The following is a 25,959-nucleotide window of genomic DNA, read 5'->3' as shown; positions in this document are numbered from 1 at the left end:
AAATCTTTAAAAAAAATAAAAAAATAAAAAGAACATGGTTGATCTGTTGCACTGATATGCAGTGATCACTAACATATCTTGTTAATCGAAAACAAATGTGAAGGATGGTATGTAGTATATCCGATTTTTATGTTAAGAAAAAGGAGAGGAGAAAGGGTGAGGACATATACATATGTGGTTGTATATGCAAAGGATCCCTGGAAGGACACAGAAGAAACTGGAGCCATCCCTTCCTGGCCTTCCTTTGGATCAAGGGGATTTGGGAACACAGAAAGACTTTGGATCCTTCACATACGTGGATAATTAGATGTGAGAGCTAGCCTGAAAACCTAACCACCATTTGTCAAATAGTTTCTGTAGGAAAAGACCATCAGCATTTCAACAATTGACCTTATAAACCAGCACATAAAACAAATCACATTCTTTTTTTAAAAAAGATTTTATTTTTTTGTTTGAGAGAGAGAGAGCACAAGCAGGGGAGAGGGGTAGAGGGAGAAGCAGACTCCCCACGGAGGAGAGAGCCTTATGTGGGACTCGATCCCAGGACCCTGAGATCATGACCTGAGCCAAAGGTAGACAGTTAACCAACTGAGCCACCCAGACACCCAACAAATCACATTCTTTAAAAAAAGTTTTTATCATGAGATGACAGCAATTCAATTACATCTTCAGGGTCCACTTTGCCCAGATCCATCAGAAGAATCATTGTCTATGAGAACTACAGCTTTATGAAATGTATCTCTTTTTTTTATGAAGTGTATTTCTTAAATAATAAGACTTGAAAGTAGAAATGACTCTTTGATCCATGGACTGCAGAACGGATGCTGTGTTAGCAGGCATGCAAACAACATTAATCTCATTGTCCCTCTCCATCAGAGATCTTGGATGACCAGGGACATTGTCAATGAGCAGTCATATTAAAAGATATTTTTTTTTTCCTTAGCAGTAGTCTTAAGAGTGGGCTTAAAATAGTCAGTAAACCATGTTGTAAACAGATGTGCTGTTATCTAGGCTTTGTTGTCCCATTTCTAGAGCACAGACAGTAGATTTAGCATAATTCTTTTTTTTTTGATTAAAGATTTTATTTATTTATTTGACAGAGAGAGAGACAGTGAGAGAGGGAACACAAGCAGGGGGAGTGGGAGAGGGAGAAGCAGGCCTCCTGCTGAGCAGGGAACCTGATGCGGGGCTCGATCCCAGGACTCTGAGATCATGACCCCAGCCAAAGGCAGTCATCACTTCACCGACTGAGCCACCCAGGCGCTCAGATTTAGCATAATTCTTAAGGACCCTAGGATTTTCAGAATGGTGAGCATTAGCTTCAACCTAAAGTCAGCAGCTGCATTAGCCTCTGGCAAGAGTCAGCCTATCCTTTGAAGCTTTGAAGCCAGGCATTGACTTCACCTCTCCAGCCAGGAGAGTCCTAACTGGCATCTCCTTCCAATAGAAAGCTGTTTTTCTGCACTGAAAGTGTGGCCACCTTTATGAATGATCTTAGCTGGATCTTCTGGGGAACTCGCTGCAGCTTCTCCATCAGCACTTGCTGCTTCCCCTTGCACTTTATGTTATGGAGATGGCTTCTTTCCTTAAACCTCATGAACCAACCTCTGCTAGCTTCACACTTTTCTTCTGCACCTTCTTCACCTCTCTCAGCCTTCACAGAGTAAGAGTCAGGGCCTTGGTCTAGATTAGGCTTTGGCTTAAGGGAATGTTGTGGCTGGTTTGATCTTCTATCCTGACCACTAAAACTTTCTCCGTATCAGCAAGAAGGCTGTTCTGCTTTCTTACAGTTTGTATGTTCACTGGAGTGGTACTTTTAATTTCCTTCAAGAACTTTTCCTTTGCATTCACATCTTGGTTATTTGGTGCAAGAAGCCTTATGTTTCAGCCTGTTGGCTTTTGGCACGCCTTCCTCACTAACCTTCATCATTTGTAGCGTTTGATTTAAAGTAAGAGTCATGTGACCCTTCCTTTCACTTGAACGCTTAGAGGCCAGTGTAGGCTTATTAATTGGCCTCATTTCAGTATTGTGTCTCAGGGACTAGGGAGGCCCCAGGAGAGGGAGAGAGTTGGAGGCACAACCGGTTGGTGGAGCGATCAGAACACACACGACATTTATCTATTAAGTTCGTCATCTTCTAAGGGCACAGCTCATGGCTCCCTATCACAGATCACTGACCACGGGTCACAGTAAAAAAGATAATAATGAAAAAGTTTGAATTGCGAGAATGACCATAATGTGACAGACACGAAGTGTTGGATAAATGGCACTGATAGTCTTGCTTGACACGGGGTTGCCACAAACCTTCGATTTGTAAAAACTGCAGCCTTTGTCAAGCCAAGGGCAGTAGGACAGGGTATGCCCGTACTCGCGAAAGGGAAGGAGCACTGGCTGTCTGCCTCGGAGCTGTACCTTCCAGAGTTGGTGAACAGTTGTACCGGTTCATAACCCCCTACCAGACTCATCCTTTCATGCCTGAACCTTAGGCTTTTCTCTAAAAATATAGGAAATTAATAGCCATTTATTCTCCAACTATCAGGGAGGTGCAGTTTATTTCCTAAGATGTGCTTATAAACAGTTACCTTTGAGAAGTTGAAAAGAAAGCCATAGATTAGCTTACTCATCTGTAATTCAGACAACCAGAGAAGTATGTATCTGGTGAGCGACTGTACTGCAAAGAATTGAATGAGTTCAGTCTCTGATACTCAGGTTCTGTTTGTACTTTCACTGAGCAGCAGAACAAAAAACCCTTCCTTCCCCCTGTTCTTCTTCCTCCTCCACCCTCCATAATGGGATAACCTCCTGAAGCCAACATTACAAACATAGAGGAGGCTTCATTTCTTGGCTTGTCACTCCCTGTCTCTCACATGGTTTCTGGTTTGAGTGGAATGGTGGTTCCTGGTGGAATCCAATTAGCCATGGAAAGTGAGGCTCTTTGTGGGGCGTATGCATATGCTGTTGCTCTGTTGGGGGTGGTGATCTTGAATCACAGTGGTGGTGGGACTGTTAATTGGAAGGTTCAGGAAAAATCAAATTTTTTTCTATGTTGGTCATTGAAAGTAAGGAAGGCTTGGATTTGAGACTCATCATGGATACTTGTGGGATACAAGGACACTGATTTGCCCAGAGTAGGCAATTTGTGATAGCGGGTGGTAGGTGTAAGTAATAGGAAGGGGTTAGATGGGTTAAGTGGGGCCAGGTTTAGTGGGGAGGTCTTGAATGACAGACTCAGTTAGAAATGTATTCTGTGAATAACAGAGTCATTGCATGTTTTATAGGAAGGGAGTAACTTAATGCAAGAAGAATTTCCCGAACTAATCTGGCAATAATATTTAGCACATAGCAGAGGCTGACTAAGTAAACAGTACGATATTGCAGCAAGTCAGGCATGAATAGGTGAGAGCCTGGATTAGGATGGGGGCAGAGAGAATAAAGAGACATTCAAGGAAAAACACAAGATTTTTAAAAAACTAACAAGGCATGGAGAATAATGGCGAATGAGTAAGCGAAATGACCAGTGTTAGTCTTAGAAAAAAATGTGTTGTCATTACAGCTGGTAAGAAATAGATATTTGCTTTGCTTTGAACATTTATCAGAGAGAGGGGGAAACATATGTAGAGTTAGAAGCAATGAGGAAGATACAGTTATCAAGGAAACTAAAGAAACAAAATTTTAAATAGTGGTGTCCAGTTAGCATCGTATAATAGGGGGCTGCAGATGAGAGAGTGTTGAGTGTCAGGAAAACGTAGGAAGTAAGCAAAGGCTTTTATTTGGGAGTCGCAGGTCATTGTTGACTTTCAGAAATGCAATTAGATTGGCAGGATCAGGAATGATTTGGAGGGTTAAGGAGAGAACAGTGCTGAGATGATGGAGATAAAAGGTATAGACCACTTGCCTCTGAAATTTAATAGTGAAAAGAAGATGAGAAATGAAAATTAATACTAGCAGGAACCTTTCAGATTACTAAAACTTGTAGTTTGGCTAAGAGGTATCTTCTGCGCAGAGGAACAGTAGAAAATTCTAAGATCTGGAAGGGGGTTAGATTTCAACCCTTCAGCCTGACTCTATGGATAAAGCATCTGTGGAAATGTTTCCATGTGCTCATGGCTTTAGATTTCCCTCTTTTATAGCTCCAACCACACACTGTTGGGCAGATCTTTTGCACCTACACAATCCCAGAAGTTCTGTTGGAACATAAGAGGCAGAGGAAGGCAGGAGGTGAAGGAGCAGAATTTCTGTTCTCCTCTTGCTAGTGCATGCATGTAGAGAAGAAAGGGAAGGAGGTAATTTATATTCTTTTCCCTCCAACCTTACAATATAATTTCATATCCTGACAAAACTGGAATTTGGGGTTCTTGGCCCAAAGTCCAGATATTCCTACTACACTGTGCTGTCAAGTTGGAGGCCTTGAAGAAGGAAAAGGAGAAGAGTATCACAGGGTGGGTCCTGCTGTCCACTCTCTGAGCCACCCAAAGTGGAGTCACAGCTTCTCTCTCCCTTTTTTTTAATTATTAACATATAATGTATTTTTTCAGGGGTACAGGTCTGTGATTTATCAGTCTTACACGATTCACAGCGCTCACCATAGCACATACCCTCCCCAGTGTCCATCACCCAGCAACCCCATTCCTCTCACACCCCTCCACTCCAGCAACCCTGTTTGTTTCCTGAGATTAAGAGTCTCTTACAGTTTGTCTCCCTCTCTGACTTCATCTTGTTTCATTTTTTCCTCTCTTCCCCTAAGACCTCTGCCTTGTTTCTCAAATTCTTTTTTTTGTTGTTGTTGTTTCTCAAATTCTACGTATCAGTGAGATCATATGAAAATTGTCTTTCTCTGATTGACTTATTTCTCTTCGCATGATACCCTCTAGTTCCAGTCACATCATTGCAAATGGCAAGGTTTCAATTTTTTGTTGGCTGCATAATATTCCATTGTATATATATATACCACATCTTTATCCATTCATCTGTTGATGGACATCTGGGCTCTTTCCATAGTTTGACTATTGAGTCACAGCTTCTCTTGCCAATTGCTATTGAGAATGGGTCGAGAATACACTGCTCAGAGTGACTGGGTTGTATCTGCATGAAGAGTGGAAGCTGCCCAAAGTAGAAACCTAATTCCACCTGGCCCAAACCAGCAGCACAGTTACTACTCCCAGGCAGAAACTTTCTGAGTAATTCAGCCGTAGTTTCTCTGTTACAATCTGTTCTCAAGTGGCAGCTCATAGGCAGCATGACTTGTAGAAGTAAATGAATCCTGGAGATGTGGTCCTGGCCCCTGGTCTTCCTCACTGCTGGACTGATAGCTTGAACTGCAAGCATCTGACTCTTAGCACTTGTTTTAGGGTGGACCCCCACAGCAGGGGCTGGGGAATACCTGTTTGTGGCCATGACAAAAGGAAAAAGTCTATTTGTCAACTTGTTCAGAGGAGTTTACCTGGACATACCTACTCTGGGCCCACTGAAGGGTCCCGTTGTTCTTCCCGCTCCCTCTTCCCCATCAGTTGCCAGGGCATGATACCAAACCTGTATTGCCGTGCTCGCTTCAGCAGCGCATATACTAAAACCTATATTGCCTCATTATTGCTGATTTTGTTGTTGTATCTGAAAAAGAGACCCAGATATAGTTATTCTTGATTCACAAACTGTTAACATTTCAAGTGTTCTGCAAAGTTCCCCCTGAAGATATGAGAAAGGAAATGAATAGAGATGGGACTAGGGTTCCAAACCTGAGTGTTCAGCATAGGACAAGTTGTAGCTTGCTACGTCAACAGTAAGTGGGCTTCCATGGAGCTAGTGTAGTTGAGCTGGGAGTCATAAGATTTAGTGGCGTTTCACCGGACTTCTTTTATCTAAATGGGAAGAAATTTAAGAGAGGAAAACCAGATTTTGGACCTGGAACCATACATACAATGCAGTCAATACTCATTATTCATGGATTCTGTATTTGCCAGTTTACCTGCTAGCTAAAATTTATTTGTAACCCTAAAATCAATACTTGGGGCACTTTAGTGGTCATTTGCAGACATCCATAGATCAGTGAAAAATTTTAGTTACCTGGTGTGCATGTTCCCAGCTGAGATCGAACAAGGCAATTGTCTGCCTTCTTGTTGCAGCTCCCATATTGTAAACAAGTATCCTTTTCTTGGTCAATTCAGTAACATGGTTTTTTGCATTTTTGTGGGTTTTTGGTTGTTGGTGTTGCACTGTTTTTAAAATGGCCCCCATGCATAGTGCCAATGTGCTGTTTAGTGTTCCCCGAGTGCAAGAAGGCTGTGATGTACTTTACAGAGAAATCTGTGTGTTAGATAAGCTTCATTCAGGCATGAGTTATAGTGCTTTTGGCCAGGAGTTCAGTCTTAACAGATCAACAATATATATTAAATAAGATGTCTTTATTTTTTTTTAAGGATTTTTTATTTATTTAACAGAGAGAGAGAGAGCACAAACAGGGTGAGCAGGAGAAGGAGAAGTAGGCTTCCCGCTGAACAGGGAGCCTGGTGTGGGGCTTGATCCCAGGACCCTGGGATCATGATCTGAGCCAAAGGCAGATGCTTAACCGACTGAGCCACCCAGGCGCCCCAAATAAGATGTCTTTAAATAGGACCCCACATGAAATAAGATTATGTGTATATATTGATTGCTTGATCAAAATGTGGCCAGAGGCTCTCAGGAGCTTAGCCATATATTTCCCCCGCGAGCAGTGGTTCCATGGTCAGTAATTCAGTGTCCGTGGCAACTTAACAGAGCGTACCTGCTGTAAATAATGAGAATCGACTGTACATAAAGCGAGTGCTCTCTTTAGAATGAGATATATTGGGGTAATGGTGAATATTAAATGCCATCCCAACTGACTAACAAGAATTATAAACATCATGAGATTTGAGCTGGGCTCCTGAAGCCTAAGCAGCACAGGTATTGGCATCACTGGTCGATGCCCAGGTCCTGGAACCCTGTGAAAGAAGGGGACTTCTTTAGGAGAAGGATGAGCTCATTTCAGCCCTTGGTAGGTTGGGGGAGGTTCTCTAGAAAGTTTTGCTTAATGATTTCATTTAAACTTAGTTCTCACTTGCCACTAAAAGGAGGATAAAGAGTTGAAAGAAAGAAAAAATTTTTGAGGAGTGTCTTTTCTTCCTTTCTTGCTCTTTTGCTGCTTTCTGCTTTTACTGTTTTCTTAGGGAAATCCATGTTAATAATTATTTTTGTTCCTAGCCACCCAGAAAATGGCATCCTATATTTTACCTGGCAACCCTAGATTGAAGCAAAGGGGTCCAGAATCAAGAATTGTGCATGGGAAATTACCAGAAGTTAGCTGTTACTGGAGCATGAACTTTGTAAAGTTTGAGTCATTTAGGGAGTCATGAGGGACAAAGCTGCAGAGGAGGGCATCATAATACTTATCATACTGTGGTAATTATTGGATGGTTTTTATGTTTCTATCAACTGGAACGGGAGGTGCCTCTTCCCTCCTTCCCAAGTCTTTAGCACAGTGGTTTCCAAGCTGTAAATGAAGATTGTTTCCTCCCATGGTTGTTTGCTTGTTTATAAATGTTGAACATATGAATATTTTGAATACCATAAAACATTTACAGAATTGACATTTTTAAAGGGTGAGATAAGGATAAAATATTTAAATTTTCATTTTATTGATTAGTAGTACAAAAAATTCCCTTTGCTCCATGAGAGTACATTCATTGAATATGTCATTATTTGTTGCTTTGTTTTGTTTTGGTTTAACACTATGTGACATAGACATTTGAAGGTGTGGTTATAAGTTCATTTTATTTTCATTTAAGTAGCTAAAAAAGATAATTCATAAAGAGATGCCGATCCAAATAGAAGAATGACATTGTTGGTTGCACTTGGTAAATCATAATACATGTTTTTCAGTCATATCTACCAGCTATGCCAAAATTTTTGTTTCAATTCAGTAATAAGTTTTACTTTCCCATGTTATTCAGTTATTTTTGCTAATTATTATTAAGGTATTGCATTTTTATATTTCTAGCAAAGAGTTCAAAACTCATTAAAATTCATTTGGAAGATTTAGAAAAATTCGGTTTCCAAGCTTTTTTTTTCTTTTAAAGATTTTATTTATTTATTTAATTGACAGAGAGAGACAGCGAGAGAGGGAACACAAGCAGGGGGAGGGTCAGAGGGAGAAGCAGGCTTCCCACCGAGCAGGGAGCCGATGCAGGGCTCGATCCCAGGACCCTGAGATCATGACCTGAGCTGAAGGCAGTCGCTTAACCAACTGAGCCACCCAGGTGCCCCATTGGTTTCCAAGCTTTTAAAGTGTGCAGATATGAAGGTTTTTACTGACTACTTGTTCTTTCAGTGTTCACATATTCAAGTATTAATGCTAGGCATCATACTATACTAAAACAGTAAGCGCACAACACACCAAAAATTCCTGCCCTCATTCAGTGAGAGAGGGAGATAGGCAATAAGCTGATAAAAAAGTATAGTTAAAATATATTAGATAGTGAGAAGCATTAAAGAAAAAAGCAAGGAAGGGGAATGGGGAGTGTTGGGAGTTGTTGCTATTTTAGATAGGGAGGCTAGGGAAGGCCTTGTGGAGAAGTGATCTTTAAGTAAAGACTTGAAGGAAGCGAGGGAAGATATCTGGGAACATATTCCAGGCAAAGGGAACAGCCAGTGGAAAGCCCTGAGGCAAAGTGTGCCTGGCTTCTGAGGCATAGCACCACTGGGGCTTGAGTGGAATTAGTAAAGACAAAGGTACTAGGAAATGATGTCAGTGAGGTAATGATGAAATCACATAATGACTTGTAGGCCATTGTAGGGAATTTGGCTTTATACTGAGACATATAGGAAATCATTAGATGACTTGGGGCAAATGAATGGTGTGATTTGACTTAGGTGTTAATAAGGTGACTGGCTGCTGGGGGCAGTGGTATGGTGCAGGATTTGGGCAAGAAGGGTATTTGCAAGGAGGTCACCTGGGAAGCTGTAGCATTAATCTGGGATAAGATGATTTTGGTTGGGACTAGCATGGTAGCATTATAGACAGTGAGAATTGTGTTCTTGACATATTTGGAAGGTAGATCAAGCAAGATTTGCTGACATTAGTTGTGGGAAATGTGAGAAAGAATTCAAGGATGACTCCTAGGTGATGCTTTCATCGTTTTCAACAACAACATCACCTGATAAAAACCTCTCCGAACACCCATTTTCAAAATATTATTTCCATAGAATGATGAATTTCCTTGAAAAGTAATTATTACCTATTGTTAAAGCATCAACTTTATCAGAAAAGTAAATAACCACTGGCTATGGGCAGAATTGCTATTAAGGAATTATTTTTGAAAAAAAATATTAAACATGCTTTTTTTTACATCAAAAATATCTCTTCTGAAGTATATAGCTGATAGTTGGCATCACTGAAGCAGTCATGATATTTTAGAACACTTGTCTCTTTGTAAAAGAAAAAATGTGAGGCAACTTAAAATTTGACAACTCTTCTTGGTGCAGGAGAATGACAATAACCAAGCAACCACTGTGTCTCCAGTATAAAAAATTGTCACGATCACTCCCCATGTTATTACAAGGTTTTATAATGACTCTACTAAATTAACGATGCCAGTGACATTCTTGGTGCTCTTCTAGATCCAACTTCTTTTCAGTAAGAGCTTGCCTGTGAGTGAGGCAATTAGTGCATTTCATGTGTGGTATTAACTTTTCCAGGACTCCTTTCTTCACTTCACTCGGTGCATATATGTGCTCCATAAAACATTGTTTTTATTAAAGAAGTCATTTATTATTAGAACATATATTTCTTCCATGGTACTCCTTTCTTTAGTGGTTTACTAAAAAAGTAGTTCTTTAGGTCTTTCATTATTGAGACAGAAACGTGTACTTTCATTGAATAGTATGATAAATTTTACATGGTGAGTAATTTTTGAATATTTATTTCCTTAGAGCTCCACCAACATTTTCTTTAACTGTTGACTAAGGAATGAATTTGATTGCCATATTTTATCTGTGCATTATGTAATTATCCATAAATTAATACAAGTGGTTGATTTGGGTATATTATTTAAATCATTTTTCACAGTGGCAGAATATTTCACAGATGGTGTGTGGCTTTTTATCTTTTGTTTGAAAATACTTATTGCTATTTATTGTATTGAGTTTCACAGTGTCAACATCAGTGAAAAAGAGAGATTTATATTCACATTCTGGAGACTTAATGTGATTTTATTATTTTATTTTTCTTATTTCAAGTTTTATTTAAATTCTAGCTGGTTAACATGTAGAGTGATATTGGCTTCAGGTGTAGAATTTAGTGATTCATCATTTCCATACATCACCCACTTATTGCTCATCACAATAAGTGCTCCTTAATCCCCATCACCCATTTAGTCCATCCCCTGCCCACCTCCCTCCAGCAACCCTCATTTTGTTCTCTATAGTTAAGAGTCTCTTATGGTTTGCTTCCCTCTGTTTTTTTTCCTTCCCCTATGTTCATCTGTTTTGTTTCTTAAATTGCACATATGAGTAAGATCATATGGTATGTGTCTTTGTCTGAGTTATTTCGCTTAGCATACATTCTCTAGCTCCACCATGTCATTGCAAATGGCAAGATTTCATTCTTTTTGGTGGCTGAGTAATATTCCGTGTGTGTGTGTGTGTGTGTGTGTGTGTGTGTATTATGCATTCTTTATGCATTCATCAGTCGATGGACATTTGGGCTTTTCCACAATTTGGCTATTGTTAATGCTATAAACATTGGGGTGCATGTACCCCGTTGAATCAGTATTTTTCTATCCTTTGGGTAAATACCTAGTAATGCAATTGCTGGATCATAGGGCTGGAAACTTAATTTTAAAATGTCTTGCTAATCACATTGGCTTTTTTGTGTTAGTTGCCCTTTTAAGGCAGAATATGCACTAAGAATGTAGTTCACTCTTAATAATAGTGGATGTAAATCAGTATTTTAAATAGTTTTATTGATAGTTTCACATCTTGGGAACTGATGTCTTGTTAGATATTAGGTCAATATTGTTTTGACCTCATAATGGTGCTGGCAAAGAGCTCATATTTGAGATTCTGGGAATTTTGCAATGTTCCCCTGTTTCTGTTATTCTGTCGTTGTTTCTCTGTAAAAAATAAAAGCAAAACTTTCATGAGCAAAATAAACCCTGTGCTTGTCTTTGGGAACAACAACAGAGGAACTGAGGAGACTTTGTCTGAAACAGCATTGTGGGAAGAAGACTCAGGTAATAGAGCTAAGAATGAACAGCTTTGGCTCTTGAGCTTACTGAAGGATTTATTAGTATTACTAGTCTTTTTCAAAGAACTAACTTTTTGCCTTTGATGACTTTTCTTTACTTATTCTAAAGTTCATTGATGATTTCTGCTCTTTATTTTTTTATTATTTACTTCCTCTTTCATTCTTTGGATTTATTTCTCTTCTTTCTCTAATTCCTTGAGATAGATATATAAATGATTGCTTTCTAAACTTTTTAAATATAACCATAGCTACATTTCACCATTTTTAATTTATCATTTCACTATTACATCAAAAATTTTTTCTAATTACCATTGTGATTTCTTCACTGACCTATTGGTTATTTAGATATGTACTGCTTAATTGTCAAACACTTGAGGACTCTGGTTATCACTTATACATTGATTTCTAGCTTAATTGAAAACATACTGTGCTGTATGTCAATTAATTGATGAGGGTGCTATGACAATTCAATTAGGGAGGGAGTCTTTTCAACAAGGGTTACTAGAACAAGTGGGAGGAAAATTAACCTCTTGCCTTTGCATTATGCCACAAACAAAAATCATTTTGAGATATATTATAAAGCTAAAACTGTAGAACTCCTGGAGAATATTTTTAGGCTTTTAAGTAGACTTTAAGCAAAGATTGTTGAAGGACACTGACGCTCTAAACATAAAGGAAAAACAATAAATTGGAGTTCATCAACATTAAAAACTTCTGATCATCAAAAAGACAGACATTGTAAAGGAAAACCACAGGTTGGGAGAAAAAATATGTAATACGTATATCTGACAGAGGACTGGTATCAAAATATAAAAAGAACTGTTAGGCAATAGTGTAAGAACTACAATTTAAAAAATGGACAAAAGTCTTAGAACAGACACTGCATAAAAGAAGATATTTAAAAAGCTACAACTATTAGTCACCAGGGAGTTGCAAATCAAAACCTCGCACTAGAATGGCTCAAATTGAAAGTCTGCCAACACCAAATGTCGATGAGGCTGTGTAAACTGGAACTCCTATGTATTACTGATGGGAGTATAAAATGATACAGCCATTTTGGAAAAATGTTTGGCAGTTTCTTATAAAGTTAAACATTCATCAACTCTGTAACCTAGCAGTTCCACTCCTAGGTGTTTATCCAAGAGAAATGGAAATATATGTTCACAAAAAGGTTTGTACAAGAATGTTTATAGCAGTGTTATTCATAATAGCTCTAAAATGGAAACTACCAAATGTCCATTCATCAGGAGAATATATTATAAGTTGTGGTATTTTCATACAAAAGAGTACATTCTATATGAGCCCATTTTATGAAGTTCAGAACTAATCTGTGGTGATAGAAATACAGAAATGAGAACAGTGACTGCCTTTGGGTTGTGGCAATTCACAAAAAGGGGCATGAGGGAACTTTCTGGAGTGATGGAAATGCTCTGTACTTTTATTTTGTTGGTGTTTACACAATTGGATTCCTTTATCAAAATATATCGATTTTTACACTTAAAAGTAGCTATTTTCCTGTATGTAAATTACATTTTGCTTTTAAACTACTATTTTTGCTATTTCCTGCGCATCTATATTATTTCAGAATAGTAAGTTCAAAAGAGTACTCTGTGGTTTCTGTTTGTTGAAATTTCTTGTAAGGTCCTTTATGACCCACATGTGGTTAATTTCTGTAAATGTTTCATGTGTACCTTAAAAGAATATGTAGTAACAGTTGTTGGGGGCAACCTATTCCACATAGGTTACTAAGACTGAGTTTGTTAATTGTGTTACTCAAATCTTATGTATCCTTATTTTTTGTCTTTTTTTTTTTTGCTTGTTCTGTGACTTACTGAGAGATATGTGTTAAAATATTTTATAATCTTTATAATTTCAAATATACACATTGCAATTATTTTAAAGACCATATTCTATGACTCGTCACCTCTGGGTCCTGTTTTCATTGTTTCTTTCTTGAATCTATGCCCTGAAATGCCTGGTATTGTTGATTGAATGCAGGACATTTTATATAAAGAATCACAGATACTGTAGATGGTGGTATCTTCCTCTATGGGGCTTACTTTTGCTTCTGATAGGCAGTTAGAGTAGGGCAGACCTTCTTAATCCAAAGAGAGACCAAACTGATTTGATACTCAGCTCTGGTATTTTTTGGTCTGCTCACTTTATGTGCCTCTAAGCAGCTGCTTTCTGCTTGGCTTCTCATCAGTTTTGCCCTGTGCCTCTTTAAGATCAATAGATGTCCTTTTTTTTTTTTTTTTTTTTTTTTAAAGAGAGAGAAGGGGGAAGGAAGGGGCAGAGGGAGAAAGAGAATCTTAAGCAGGCTCCATGCCCAGAATGGAGCCCAATGCACAGCTTGATCTCACAACCCTGAGATCATGACTTGAGCCAAAATCAAGGGTTGGACACTTAACCAATTGAGCCACCCAGGTGCCCCAAGATAAGCTTGAAAGGAAAAGCATTATAATGATTTGTCTCAGTTTTGTTTTTCTTCTCCCTAAGGTCTTGGCCTCTTATGTCCTGGCTACCTTGGTAGCACTCCATCGCCTTTAAACAGGTTTTTAAGTACTTATCCAGCTTTTCTAGTTGCGTTTGATGGAAAGTTGGTCTGATACAAGCTAGCCCCTTGTAGCCAGAGCTGGGAATCCTTCTCTCTAAGCTCATACAGTCAACCCCCCGTCAGGGCCAGACACCCGTTGTCATCCTGAGATTTGAGGAGATTTCTTTCTGTGTCATTGCCGCAGAGCGTTGTCTTCTTAGCTATGCAAAAGGCATATTTGAATCAGGGGATGTCTCCTGGACATTTCTCACATCCATTCCAGTTAAAATCTACAATCACTATGTAACGGTTTTCATTCTGGCAAGCTTATAAAAGATTGTGCATGCCCTACCCACAGGGAGCCCATTAACCTAATTAACTCTGTGATTGCTATTTGAATAAAAAGGTGCCTTTGCTATCTCTGGGGGAGGAAACAATCTAATGATTACTGCCTTTAATTCTCTGCTAAGTTGAATTTGTGTCTTCTAGCTTCTTGAATTTTAGCTAAACTACCATGAAAAATAAATGTGATAATTCTGTATGTAAGAAGGATTGGGAACCTTGGTGTTCATGGATATGATTCTTTCAGTCCCTTCAAAAGTAGAAATAATTTATAATAAATGCTTTTAAGGCCCTAGAATAAATTTAGGCTAAGGAATGCAAGTTTAATTTTATTAAACCTAATTTAAAACCTCAGAAAAAACAAAAGCAAAAACAAAAAACACTCCTTTGTACTGACTTCTGCCAGAATGGCAAAGAGATTCCTTTTGAAGGTTTCCCAAGAGGGCTGAAGATATAAAGCTCTTGATGTTTTGTTTTTTCTCAACAGTTAACAAGAGCAGTGATTCCCAGGTTTTCTCAGCAATGTACTCCATTTCCTGGCACACTTAACCACTGATCTCCTTTTTACAAGAAGAAAATTTTGGTGGAGAGTTACCCAGCAAGGAAAGGATGTGTGGCTGTTAAGATAGGTAAGTCGTTTGTTTAGAGGATGGAGAGGGAAGTAGCTTATGGAGAAAGTACTAAAGAATATTGTATTTATTGTGAGTGGGGCTCTAGAAATGGATAGAATGCATTTCACGGTCAAGTTAAAAAGATCCTTGTTGCTGATATCCTTCTAATTATAGATTTAATTCTCAGCTCTTAGCAGCTGTATAAACTTGACCACATCACTTGAATTCTCTGAGCCCCTTTCTTTCATCTGTATGAAAAAATTAATATGAAAAGCTTTTGCAAATGGGAGGATGTAATATAAAAATGTAATTATCACTGTTTATTGTTTTGTTACTGTTAGAAAATTCTATGGAATAGTTAGTGGCCTTGTGTCTCATGGTGCATTTGGGCCGTAGAGCTTGGTACTGTGAATTTGGGGAATCCATCTTGAGTGCCGGGTGTGGGAGACCTTCCCTACCTGCCTCCCCTGTCAGAACGACATTATACCATTCTCTTGTCTACAAGTATCTGCTGCTTTTTAGAAGTTGGGGCGAAGGATGAAAGTTAAAGACAAGATCAAAGGAAAGAAAAATACCTGTATGAGTTGTTATGGCAAGTGTTATATTAAATAGTGTTTGGATACATTATTTCATTTAATCCAGGTACCAAGTCTTGTAAGGTGGATGTTATCCATACCATTTTCCCTTAAGAGACAGAATTCCTTAGGCAGTCACTTAAAAGAATATAAAAACCACTCTGATTTATCATAACTTAGAAGATATTATTGGATGGTGGGAACTTGAGGTTTTTCATTTTTTCTAATGTTTTACAGTACACATGTACAGCTTCATAAAGTGGTTAATTAAAAATAAATAATGGATTTTATTTTATTTTGTTTATTTATTTTTCAAAGATTTTATTTATTTGACAGAGAGAGACACAGTGAGAGAGGGAACACAAGCAGGGGGAGTGGGAGAGGGAGAAGCAGGCTTCCCGCGGAGCAGGGAGCCCGATGCAGGAGCTTGATCCCAGGACCCTGGGATCACAACCTGAGCCAAAGGCAGACGCCTAATGACTGAGCCACCCAGGTGCCCCAAATAATGGATTTTAAAGAATCTTTGTCAAGTACCTATTATGAACTCTAGGTACTGTTTTAGGTGTTCACATCAATGAGCAAAACATGAAGATCTCTGCCCTCATGGAGCTTATGTTCTAGCATAGAGGGAGACAGATAATAAATAATGCAGGACTAGAGAAATAATAAATTACTAGGCTATTAGAAGCTAATAAGAATACGGAAACAAGAAAAAGAAGAACTAAGGGGAATTGGGAGTGCTGGGTGGCACAGGAATACACATTGCAATGTTAAAGGCAGGAAATCAGGAGTTCACCGTGGGCATGTTCTAGGCAAAGGAAGCAGCTGAAGCAAAGACCCTAAGGAGTGAACAAGGTGGGATATTTCAGGCATAGCCAGGAGGCCAGTGAGCTGGAGCAGAGTGGAGAGGACAGTAGCGGGAGGTGGGTTTAGGGACGTAGTGTCAGCTTCAGAGAAAACAGTGTCACTTCCTTAGTTCAAATCCGTAAGAAAAGTTACCTTTTTTCCTGCCTACTTGGTTGATTCTGTGTGTGTTTCTTCTGCATTTAAAACACACATGTACACACAGACACCAAATAAATTATACCTCCACCACTATATTAGTTCTTAGGGCTACTGTAGCAAAGTACCACAAACTGGGTGGCTCAAAATAACAAATATATTGTCTCACAGTTCTGTGGGCTAGAAGTCTAAAATCAAGAGAGGCAAGAGAGGGTGTTTTAGCAACTAATGAATCGTTGAACTCTACATCAGAAACTAGTGATGTACTATATGCTGGCTAACTGAACATAATAAAAAAAAAGAGGGCAGTGCTCCCTCTGAGACACAAAGGGGAGAATCCTTCCTTGTCCCTTCATAGCTTCTGGTGGTGGCCATCAGTCCTTGGCCTTCCTAGGTTTGCTGCCACATCACATCAGTCTCTGTCTCTGTCCTCACATGTCCTTCTCCCTGTGTGTTTGTGTCTTCACAGGGCTGTCTTTCCTTTTCTTAGAAGGACAGCAGGCATACTAGATTCAGGATCCTACTCTAGTATGATCTCACCTTAGCTAATACACTTATAATGACCCTCTTTCCCAATAAGGTCACATTCTGAGGTACTGAGGGTTAGCACTTCAGTATACCTTTTGGGGGGCACAGTTTAACCCCTAACAACAATTAATAATGGGTGTTACTCTTCCCCTCGTACTAGTGGAGAAGCAGGCTCAGAGTCAGTAAGCAGAGGAGCTAAGGGTCAGTGCACCACTATGGCAGGGATACGCGGGTGGAGTGACAGGGAGCTGTCCTGGCTGAGGACAGGAGCTGCTCACATACAACACTGCAGTCCCTGTCCATACTGCTTAACCTCAAGATAGCTCAAAACTGATGCTCTAGCTCAGCATTCCTATCAAAGGGATAGCACAAATGCTTCTGTAACCCACTCCCCATTTTGTGTTTCATTCCATAGCATGACAGACATAAGAAACAGATGCTGTTTCCCTGTTTTCAGAATTTTTCCAGAAAAATAATACCGTAATTTCTGTGGTGTGTAGAACATTTTGTGACGAGACCACATGGGTTTTTCTTACACAATACAGGAAAATATATGACTGAGTCAATTGGCATATTGCAGTAGAAATAGGGGATTTTGAAAGCATTTAATATATTTTGCTTTCTCATTATATTTAAAAATTCTTTCTTAATATGGAGCTTGGCTGGCCGTTTGTGAACCTGAAATCACCATTAGAGCTTTATTTTTAGTCTTAGTCTTGAGGGATGCACCTGAGAAGCCAGGTAAACTGTTGCTGCTGTGACTTAATTGTCAAGGGCCAAGCAAGTCAGGGGTCACTGGTTTGAATTATTTCCCTGCTACGCACATTCTGGGGAAGTATGAGGCTTTTCACAGGAAAGGCCTTGAGGTGACAAGTATTAGAATTTAGTGGCCTACTTAATCCCTCTTATCACTATGGAATGGGAATAGAATCCTCCTCATTTCCCAGTAGTGGTAGATGGTTGAGCAATGAGAAATACTGAGGTCTTCAATTAGAAAACATTTAATTATAAAACATTTATTTTTTTATTCAGGTGAAATTCACATAGCATAATATTAGCCATTTTAAAGATTTATTTATTTATTATTTGAGAGAGAGTGAGTGAGTGCTCATGAGCAGGAGGGGCAAAGGGAGAGAGAATCTGAAGCAGACTCTGTCCCCTGAGCACAGAGCCTGACGTGGGGCTGGTTGGGGCGGGGGGGCTTGATCCCACGACCCTTGAGATCACGGCCTGAGCCGAAACGAAGAGTCGGAAGCTTAACCAACTGCGCCACCCAGGTGCCCCCAAATTAGCCATTTTATTTTTTATTTTTTTAAAAGATCTTATTTATTTATTTGACAGAGAAAGACACAGCGAGAGAGGGAACACAAGCAGGGGGAGTGGGAGAGGGAGAAGCAGGCCTCCCGCTGAGCAGGGAGCCCGATGCGGAGCTCAATTCCAGGGCCCCAGGATCATGACCTGTGCTGAAGGCAGCTGCTTAACAACTGAGCCAGTGGCAATTAGTACATTCACAGTGTTGTGCAACTATCCCAGAACATTTTCACCGCCCCCCAAATTAAAACCCCGCACATGTTAAGCAGTTATTCCCCATTTTTCCTTCCCCTCAACCACCGACAACCACCGATGTGCTTTCTGTCTTTTAGGGATTTACTTATTCTACCTATTTAATATAATGAAATCATACAAGATACGACTTTTTGTGTCTGGTAAAACATTTATTTTCAAACACAAGTCATTTTTATTTCAGTCTCCTCTTGTCATAACACTGGAGGAGCTGGGGTGCTGCAGGAGTGTTAACATCTCTCTAATTAGGCCCTCAAAGAAAAAGGCCTCTTCAGGAATACCTGCTTCACTTCTGCTGTGGGTGACTTTCTCTTCATGAGACAACTAGCAGTTTAGAATTAAGTTACTTAATGTTACTTAATTTGCAAGGATATGAAAAATTCGGCTTTACTTCAGGATAGAGGTCAGCCCCCTCTGGCATCCTTTCCCCCCACCTCCAATTTGTGTCATTGTCTAGTGGTCTGAACACCAGTTTATCCCATCATCCAAATGAACCTGTAATTGATACTTTGGCATCAGGATAACTAGAGATTATATTGCCACCTAAGCAACAAAGCATAGTCTGCCCCCAGGGAGTTGAATGATACCAGCCGTTGAAGATGAAAATTAGAGAAATACTTTATACTCTCATCTTTTGAGGAGGCTGATCATCCTGCCACCTCCCTTTGCTTCCCCATGAAATAGAGGCTGCTCAAGGAGGGCTGTGGAATGCAGGCGGCAGAGGCCTGAGATGAGACTCCTCTCTCTATCTGCCAGACTACCCCAAGGTGGGTTGCACAGATGAAGCTGGCAGAGAAAGGGGCAGCTGGATGGCAAACAAGGTTCTGAGGGGACCAAAATTCTAGTTAAATCCTTTTGCAGGAGCAAAAGATCCTGCTGGTCTAGTGATGCAGAACACAAGAATTAAATTGGCATAGAGCTAGTGCTTTCAGCAAATGCAAACTCTGTAAGTCTCTTCTCTGCAGACCCCCTTGGAGTGGGAGGACAGTTAAATACAGGACAAATTATGACTTGTTGCCCTCAGATGGTGATTATCATGAATGTATTATATGCCAGGTGTGGCTGATGCATCAACTGCCCCAAAATATCTCTTCCAGGGATCTGAGAATACCACCTGTAGAGTAACTGATGAGTTGACAACACACAGCGGAGTGACAGGGATGAGAGGTGTGGCACTTTTGCTGATTTCCCTCCCTTCTCTCTCTTCCTCCCCTCTTCTTTCATCTCTATCTCCCTCCCTCCACTGACACGTATGGAGCTCGTTATGTGCCCGACACTGTGCTAAGGGCTGAGGATATGAACTATGACCCTGCCATCCCTCCCATGATCTCCTCTCTACATGTGTTCTCCTGCGGTTGCCGACAATTAGAAGTAGTTGTATCCTTGTCTGTCTCCCAGAGAAGGAAGTAGCTTCTAAAGGCCAGAGTCCTTGCCCTGGAGCCTTTGAATCCAACAATGCCCTAGCAGAACTTTATGGAATTGAATTCAGATATGTAAGCAGATAACCGTATAAAATGGGATTAGTGATATTTGAGAGAGTTTTGCACAGAGTGCTGGGAAACACAAAGGGCAGAGTAAACAACTGCCAAAGGGAGCCACAGGGCCTCCCAGAGGTGTCATTTGAGCTGTCTTGAAAGATGAGAAGGTGTTTGCCAGACAAAGGGGGGAGCACATAATCTCCAGAGGTCACACCTATTTGAATATGTTTCTTGGGAGGAGCCCGTGATCCTCTAAATCCTGCCCTTTCTTTCTTTAATGAAACTTCAGAAAATAACTGCTTGATTCACCACTCTCTTTGGATCAAGCCCACGGACAGTATAGTCATCCCTTCCAGAAAGTGACAAGCCTGTTTCTTCTAGGCTCTAAAGGCCCCACCCCCACCAAAAAATTCTGTTGAATTTCTTATCTCTAAACTGCCACATGCTTTAATCTTCCTTTTCCATGTTGAAATAAATGCTTAAAAAAAATCTTTTTCTAAATTGATTTGAGTGGAGCCAAGATTTCACTTCGATAATCCTTTCACCATTTCAACAAACATATGCTGAATGCCTCCGCTGCTCTGGAGTCTCAGCTTCCAAGGAACAAACAGTGAGATAGTTTCTGCTCCCAAGGAGACTAAAACTGACACCCATCAGGAAGCTTAAAGTAGCACAGAAACGGTCCTCCTTTAGCATTTACTATTAAAGCATAGTCTTCGTGGACACAGAATTGGTATTGAAACTTTTCGGAATAGGTGACTCCAATTCTGAACTGAAGTTTAGGGGTCCAAGGAACAATAAAGAAAGCCATCCTTACCACTAGGAAGATTCACCAGGAAAAGCAAAAAACATCTTTAGTCTAAACTTTACCCGGGACATATTTTAAGGAGCCTGAGAAAGTCCATTCCATGCAGGAAGATACCCCAAAAGGAGCATATAAGATAAAGTTTTACATTAAGTATTTGGTCATGTATACTTATATATTTTTCTTGAAAGGTTTCATTTATTTATTTGAGAGAGAGACAGAGCACAAGCAGGGGGAGAGGCAGAGGGAGAAGGGAGAAGCAGACTCCCCACCGAACAGGGAGCCTGACGCGGGGCTTGATCCCAGGACCCTGGGATCATGACCTGAGCCGAAGGCAGATGCTTAACTGACTGAGCCACCCAGGTGTCCCTACATGCCTTTTACTTTATTTATTTTTTTAAGGAGGTTCCACATCTAGCAAGGAGCCCAACATGGGGCCTGAACCCATGACACCAAGATCAAGACCTAAGCTGAGATCAACAGTAAGGTGCCTAACCAACTGAGACACCCAGGTACCCCTGTACTTGTGTATTTTAAAAACACATCATTTGGTGTTCATTTATTTGCCGTAAATTTTGGTCTTTTTGTAACAACTTCAGAATTTTCTGGAACTAGAACCCCAATTTATAATTCTGATTATTGCACAGACAAGGATGTGGCTTACCAAGGCTTGTCTTACCTTCCCCAGTAGGGAACAGCTTAGTCCTGGGTCAGGTGGTGCCTGTAAGTGGTAGGGCTGCTCCCCCGGTGCCACGACCCCAGAACGTCCTCCTTCTTCCCTGTCTTCCCCTCAGCCTCGCTGCCCCTAAAAGACAAAACCGAACGCCAGCTCTTCCACGGTTCATTCTCTGACACCCACCACTTCCCAGAAATCATTCGTTTTCTTTCCTCCAAACTCCCACCACAGCTCATCCTGCCCCCATATATACACACAGTACCTAACATTTTCTACCCGGTTTATAGCTTTTGGTAAATATGTCATATTCCATATGAAATGATAATTTCCTTAGAATCGCTAATATTTTCTTTGGTCTTCATGTCTCATCCCTTCTTCCCTCTTCCAGTACCTGTCACATGTAAAGCTGTAATGGACACTCAGTAATAATTCACTGAAATGCCATCAGTGGGTGGAATTTCATTCTAGGTCAATGAATGTCTGCATCCTTCTGGATGCCATCATCCATAGCATAAATCCTTAAACCATTGTTTCCCAAAGTAGGTTCCAGTTAAATAGTCCTTAAAATGTCTATGGTTAAAACTTTTGGGAAATTCTAGTTAAACAAAGTTAAACAGGATTCTTTACTGTAGGACGTCTCAAATTGTAGTCACTGAGAGGGAGATCGAGTGAATAATGTTTCTCAAAATTGTTTGACCACAGAAATCTTGATAATTTTCTGAGGATGTATATGAGTTTCCTCTTGCTGTTGTAACAAATTCCCTTGAAGTTTGTGGATGAAAACAGTGCAAGTTTATCATCCTATCATTCTGGAGGTCAGAAGGCTAAAATGAGGGAATAGGGCTGTGTTCCTTTTGGATGCTCAAGGGGAGAATCCCTTTCTGTGCCTTTTCTGGCTTCTAGAGACTGCCCACCTTCCTTGGCCTATGGCTCCTTTCCTCCCATCTTCAAGGCCAGCAATGTAGTGCAGGGGTAGAAAAATGTTTCCTTCTAGGTTCTTTGCCTGGTGTAATAATGAAATGAACATAAGATAGATTAACAGGAAAAAAAAAATTTGATTTCATACGTACAGGAGCCCTTTAAAAATCTGAAACTCAAAGAAGTAACCAAAGCAAGAAGCTTCTGTACCTCTTAGACAAACAATAAATTTGTGAAGAACTGACAGAACGAAAAGATTTGGGTTTGGGTTACTAAATTAGTGAAAAAGTAACAAAGTTTGTTTATACATCCTTTGGCCCTAACTTGCCTCTCTGGTAATAAGGATGCCTTCTACCCAACTGGTACAGGGAGGGCACCTTTCACATGAGAGATTTATTTCCTGCTTTCAGCGGGGGACACACAAGAGAGTTAAGAGTGTTCTTGCACTGACTATCCCCCAAGTAACTTTAATTCAAAATAATCAGTATGCCAAAATGGCATATTTGAGTTGACATATTCTGCTCCCCTTCCCTGGCATCTTCTAGTTTTTTTCTGACCTCTGCTTCTGTCCTAATACCTCTTCCTGGGACTCCTGACACTCTTGCCTCTCTTGTAAGGGTACTCGTGGTTGCAGTGGGCCTACCTGGGAAATCCAGGATAATCTTCTCATCTCAACATCCTTGGTTTAATCACATCTGCAAAGCCCCTTTGCTACGTAAGGTAACATATTTAAAGGTTCCGGAGATTAGAAAGTGGCCATCTTGGGGCCTTGGGTGGTTCAGTCAGTTAAGCACCTGCTTTCTGCTCGGGTCATGATCCCAGGGTGTTGGGATCGAGCCCCACATCCGGCTCCCTGCTCAGCGGGGAGTCTGCTTGTCCATCTCCCTCTGCCCCGCACTCCCACTTGTGCTCTCTCTCTCTCTCTCTCAAATAAATAAATAAATAAAATCTAAAAAAAAAAAAGGAACATGATAAAAGCTGTACAAATTACAAAGATCAAAAGTTTAGGGGTGCCTGTGTGGCTCAGTCGGTTAAGCGTCTGACTCTTGATCTCAGGGTCTTAAGTTCAAGCCCTGCCTTGGGCTCCATGCAGGGCATGAAAATAAGAAAAAATAAGTTTGAAGTTCACAGAAATGCAGAGAATGTAATACTTAATAAAAAATGTGGTTGGTATTTCAAAAAGTATAAGAAAATTAAAAAAAAAGACATTATGGTATTAAGACAGTTTAGGTGATTACTTATACCAAGTAGGAAGATGGATGCCAAAAGAACCTATGGACATAGCTAGAAAAGCACATAGAATTTGATTTTTCTAAAGAAATAGAACTTAAAATGGAAACTTGTTATACCTGGCAAAGCAGGAGAGTAATACTCGACCTTTATATAAATTTAAATGTTTCAAAAATTATTTTTCCCTTAGTTTGTCAATCCAGGATAATTTTTTCCTAATAAACAACCTCTGTGAGAATGGATATTTGCAAAATATGTTAAGCTACTTGGAAAATAATACAGGAACAAAAGAAAACATCGTCATGATTATTGTTACGTTTTATAAACCTATTATTCTCTTAGCTTGAAAACATTACAAGAAATTAGACTATAATAACAGAATACAAATTTTTGGATATCAGAGAGCATTTTGAAACAGAAGAGATAAGATGTGAGAGGGTTGTAAATTTGGCCAGATAGAGTTTTCTTCTTCATAGTTTGGGAGTCATGTAGTTTCACCTAGTGTAAACACTGACTCCATTAATACTGAAAGGGAATGCGCTGTGAACTAATCTTACCTTTCCCTTTTCAGGTGTGAGGAGTGCAGTAGATTTCTCCCTCTTGGCAGGGGCCAGCAGTTTGACGGAGACTGTAATTCTGTGAATGTGCCATTTTTATAGACTGTGAAATGCAATAATAATTGCAGTGTTTTATTACAGATATCAGTTTGTTTCCCTCCATCTATTCCATTTTATTACAAATTCTGTGCCTCCGTATGATGAAGGTAACGTGCTTTCTTTCACTGAAGTGGAAGGTAAAGGACAGAATTGATAATATAAGTGTGGGGCGCTTTTTTTTTTTACAGTTTCATAAGCTTTGTGCTCACAGATTGCATGCTGTACTTTTTATTTCAGTAACATTTAACAAAACCTTGGCCATGGAGGAAATTAAACTTACACAGAATGTCCATAATGAGACTCTGGGTGCTGTTATTTCAGGTACGGTATGGAGGGGCTACTCTGAGTGGCAAATTAAAGAGACAAAAGCCATCTTTTCCTTATTGCTTCGGATTTAACCATAAATTACTTGTACAGTAACCTCAGCTGTCTGGGACACAGCACAGTCGAGGCAGCTGAAACAGATGCCATTCATCCTCCAAACTCCCGGGGGAGCTTCTTAGACTTTTGCTTGACACCTAATGATCCTCTCTATACATATAAGTCTATCCTGCTTGATCATTTAACCTCCTCTATCACAGGCACAAGAAACATAAACTTAAAAGAAGGAATTATGAGAATCAGACTCACCGACCTAATAAGAAGTGACAGTTAAACACATGAAAGAAGGAGGCAGAATACTTATTTTAAAATAGGCGCAGAAATGTTTTAAGGCTCAAGGGCATCAATAGGAACAGACCATCTTGAATACTTCCCTTAAGATATCATTTTATTGCATTGAAGCCTAATAGTAATGGCCCTGAGACCCCAAGAACAGTTTACATTCTATTCATGTTCAATGTATTATGTAAAAATTTCTGTTCAAAATGCTTTTATTTTTGAAAATTTTGAAACTGAAACTCATCCTTCAATAATACCATATAAATAAGAATTGTCATAATGTATTGCATTGAATGAGCCCTAAAATACATCTATTTTTACTACTAGTGATCAGGACATTTTGATTTTAAACTCTCATTTCAATTTTTTCCCCCAAAATTCCTTCCAATGACATACATGGAAACCAACAGTGATTGGATTTACCCCACCTTTCTTGGCAGAGATATAAAGGATCTGTGTATACTGATTCGTTCTTGCTGGTTGATTTCCTGGGTGTTATGTCTTTTTGTTTTGTTTTATCTGGAGCAGCTTCTCTCCTTTAAAAAAAAATAGGTTTAAAATAGCTTATTTGGATGTTATAAACTTTCCTCTTTGGGAAAGTAGAAATGAAAATTAGGACAAACAAGAGCTTTGGAAGACATTCTGCATGATGCCTGCACTGAACTTCTCTTTTTCCCTTTTTGCCCGCACTCCACAACACAGACCCTCTGGCCAGTATGACTTCCCATTGTGTGAGAGCCTGTCCCCAGAGTAATTTCTGGGACTCATGTTATAAAGGTTTTACTGTGTCCCTAAGGGAGGTTACAGAACACTCTATTCAGCCTTTTTGTTCCTAGTTCCTTATTGTTTAGGGTGAATTTGGGGGCGGGGGCAGGGGAGAATGTTTTTCTTTTTTTCTTGATTATGTGGCTCAAGATTTCTTAAGGATTTCTTAATCCAAACCCCTAGTAAACCAGGTTTCATTTTAAGCTATTATTTCTTTGAATCATGAGAAATTGTGTAGCCCATTGACCACGAGCCTCAAACAGAAGGTAGGAGAAGGCACCTTCTCCAGAGCGAATTGGTGTTATCGTAGGTCTTTGACATTAGAAGTTGGCTCTGGCATTTAATCAGGGAAGAAA

General features: G+C 39.8%; 1 protein-coding gene across 1 annotated transcript in view; it reads left to right on the top strand.

Annotated features, from left to right (window-relative positions):
• CRACD (capping protein inhibiting regulator of actin dynamics) overlaps positions 1-25,959 on the top strand; it is a 256,557-nt gene that overhangs the window by 111,861 nt on the left and 118,737 nt on the right. The window contains exons 4-5 of the mRNA XM_088021156.1: positions 14,624-14,765; positions 24,416-24,499. Coding sequence (XP_087877282.1) covers positions 24,439-24,499 — 61 coding nt within the window. The 5' untranslated portion in view covers positions 14,624-14,765; positions 24,416-24,438. The remainder of the gene's footprint in view (positions 1-14,623; positions 14,766-24,415; positions 24,500-25,959) is intronic.

Source organism: Eumetopias jubatus, unplaced genomic scaffold (assembly GCF_037043125.1).
Source record: "Eumetopias jubatus isolate StellerSeaLion01/CBP00866 unplaced genomic scaffold, mEumJub1_p1.0 scaffold_2, whole genome shotgun sequence".
Classification (NCBI taxonomy): domain Eukaryota; kingdom Metazoa; phylum Chordata; class Mammalia; order Carnivora; family Otariidae; genus Eumetopias; species Eumetopias jubatus.
Note: the sequence above shows the minus strand (reverse complement) of the source record. Positions and strands in the feature narration are given on the sequence as shown.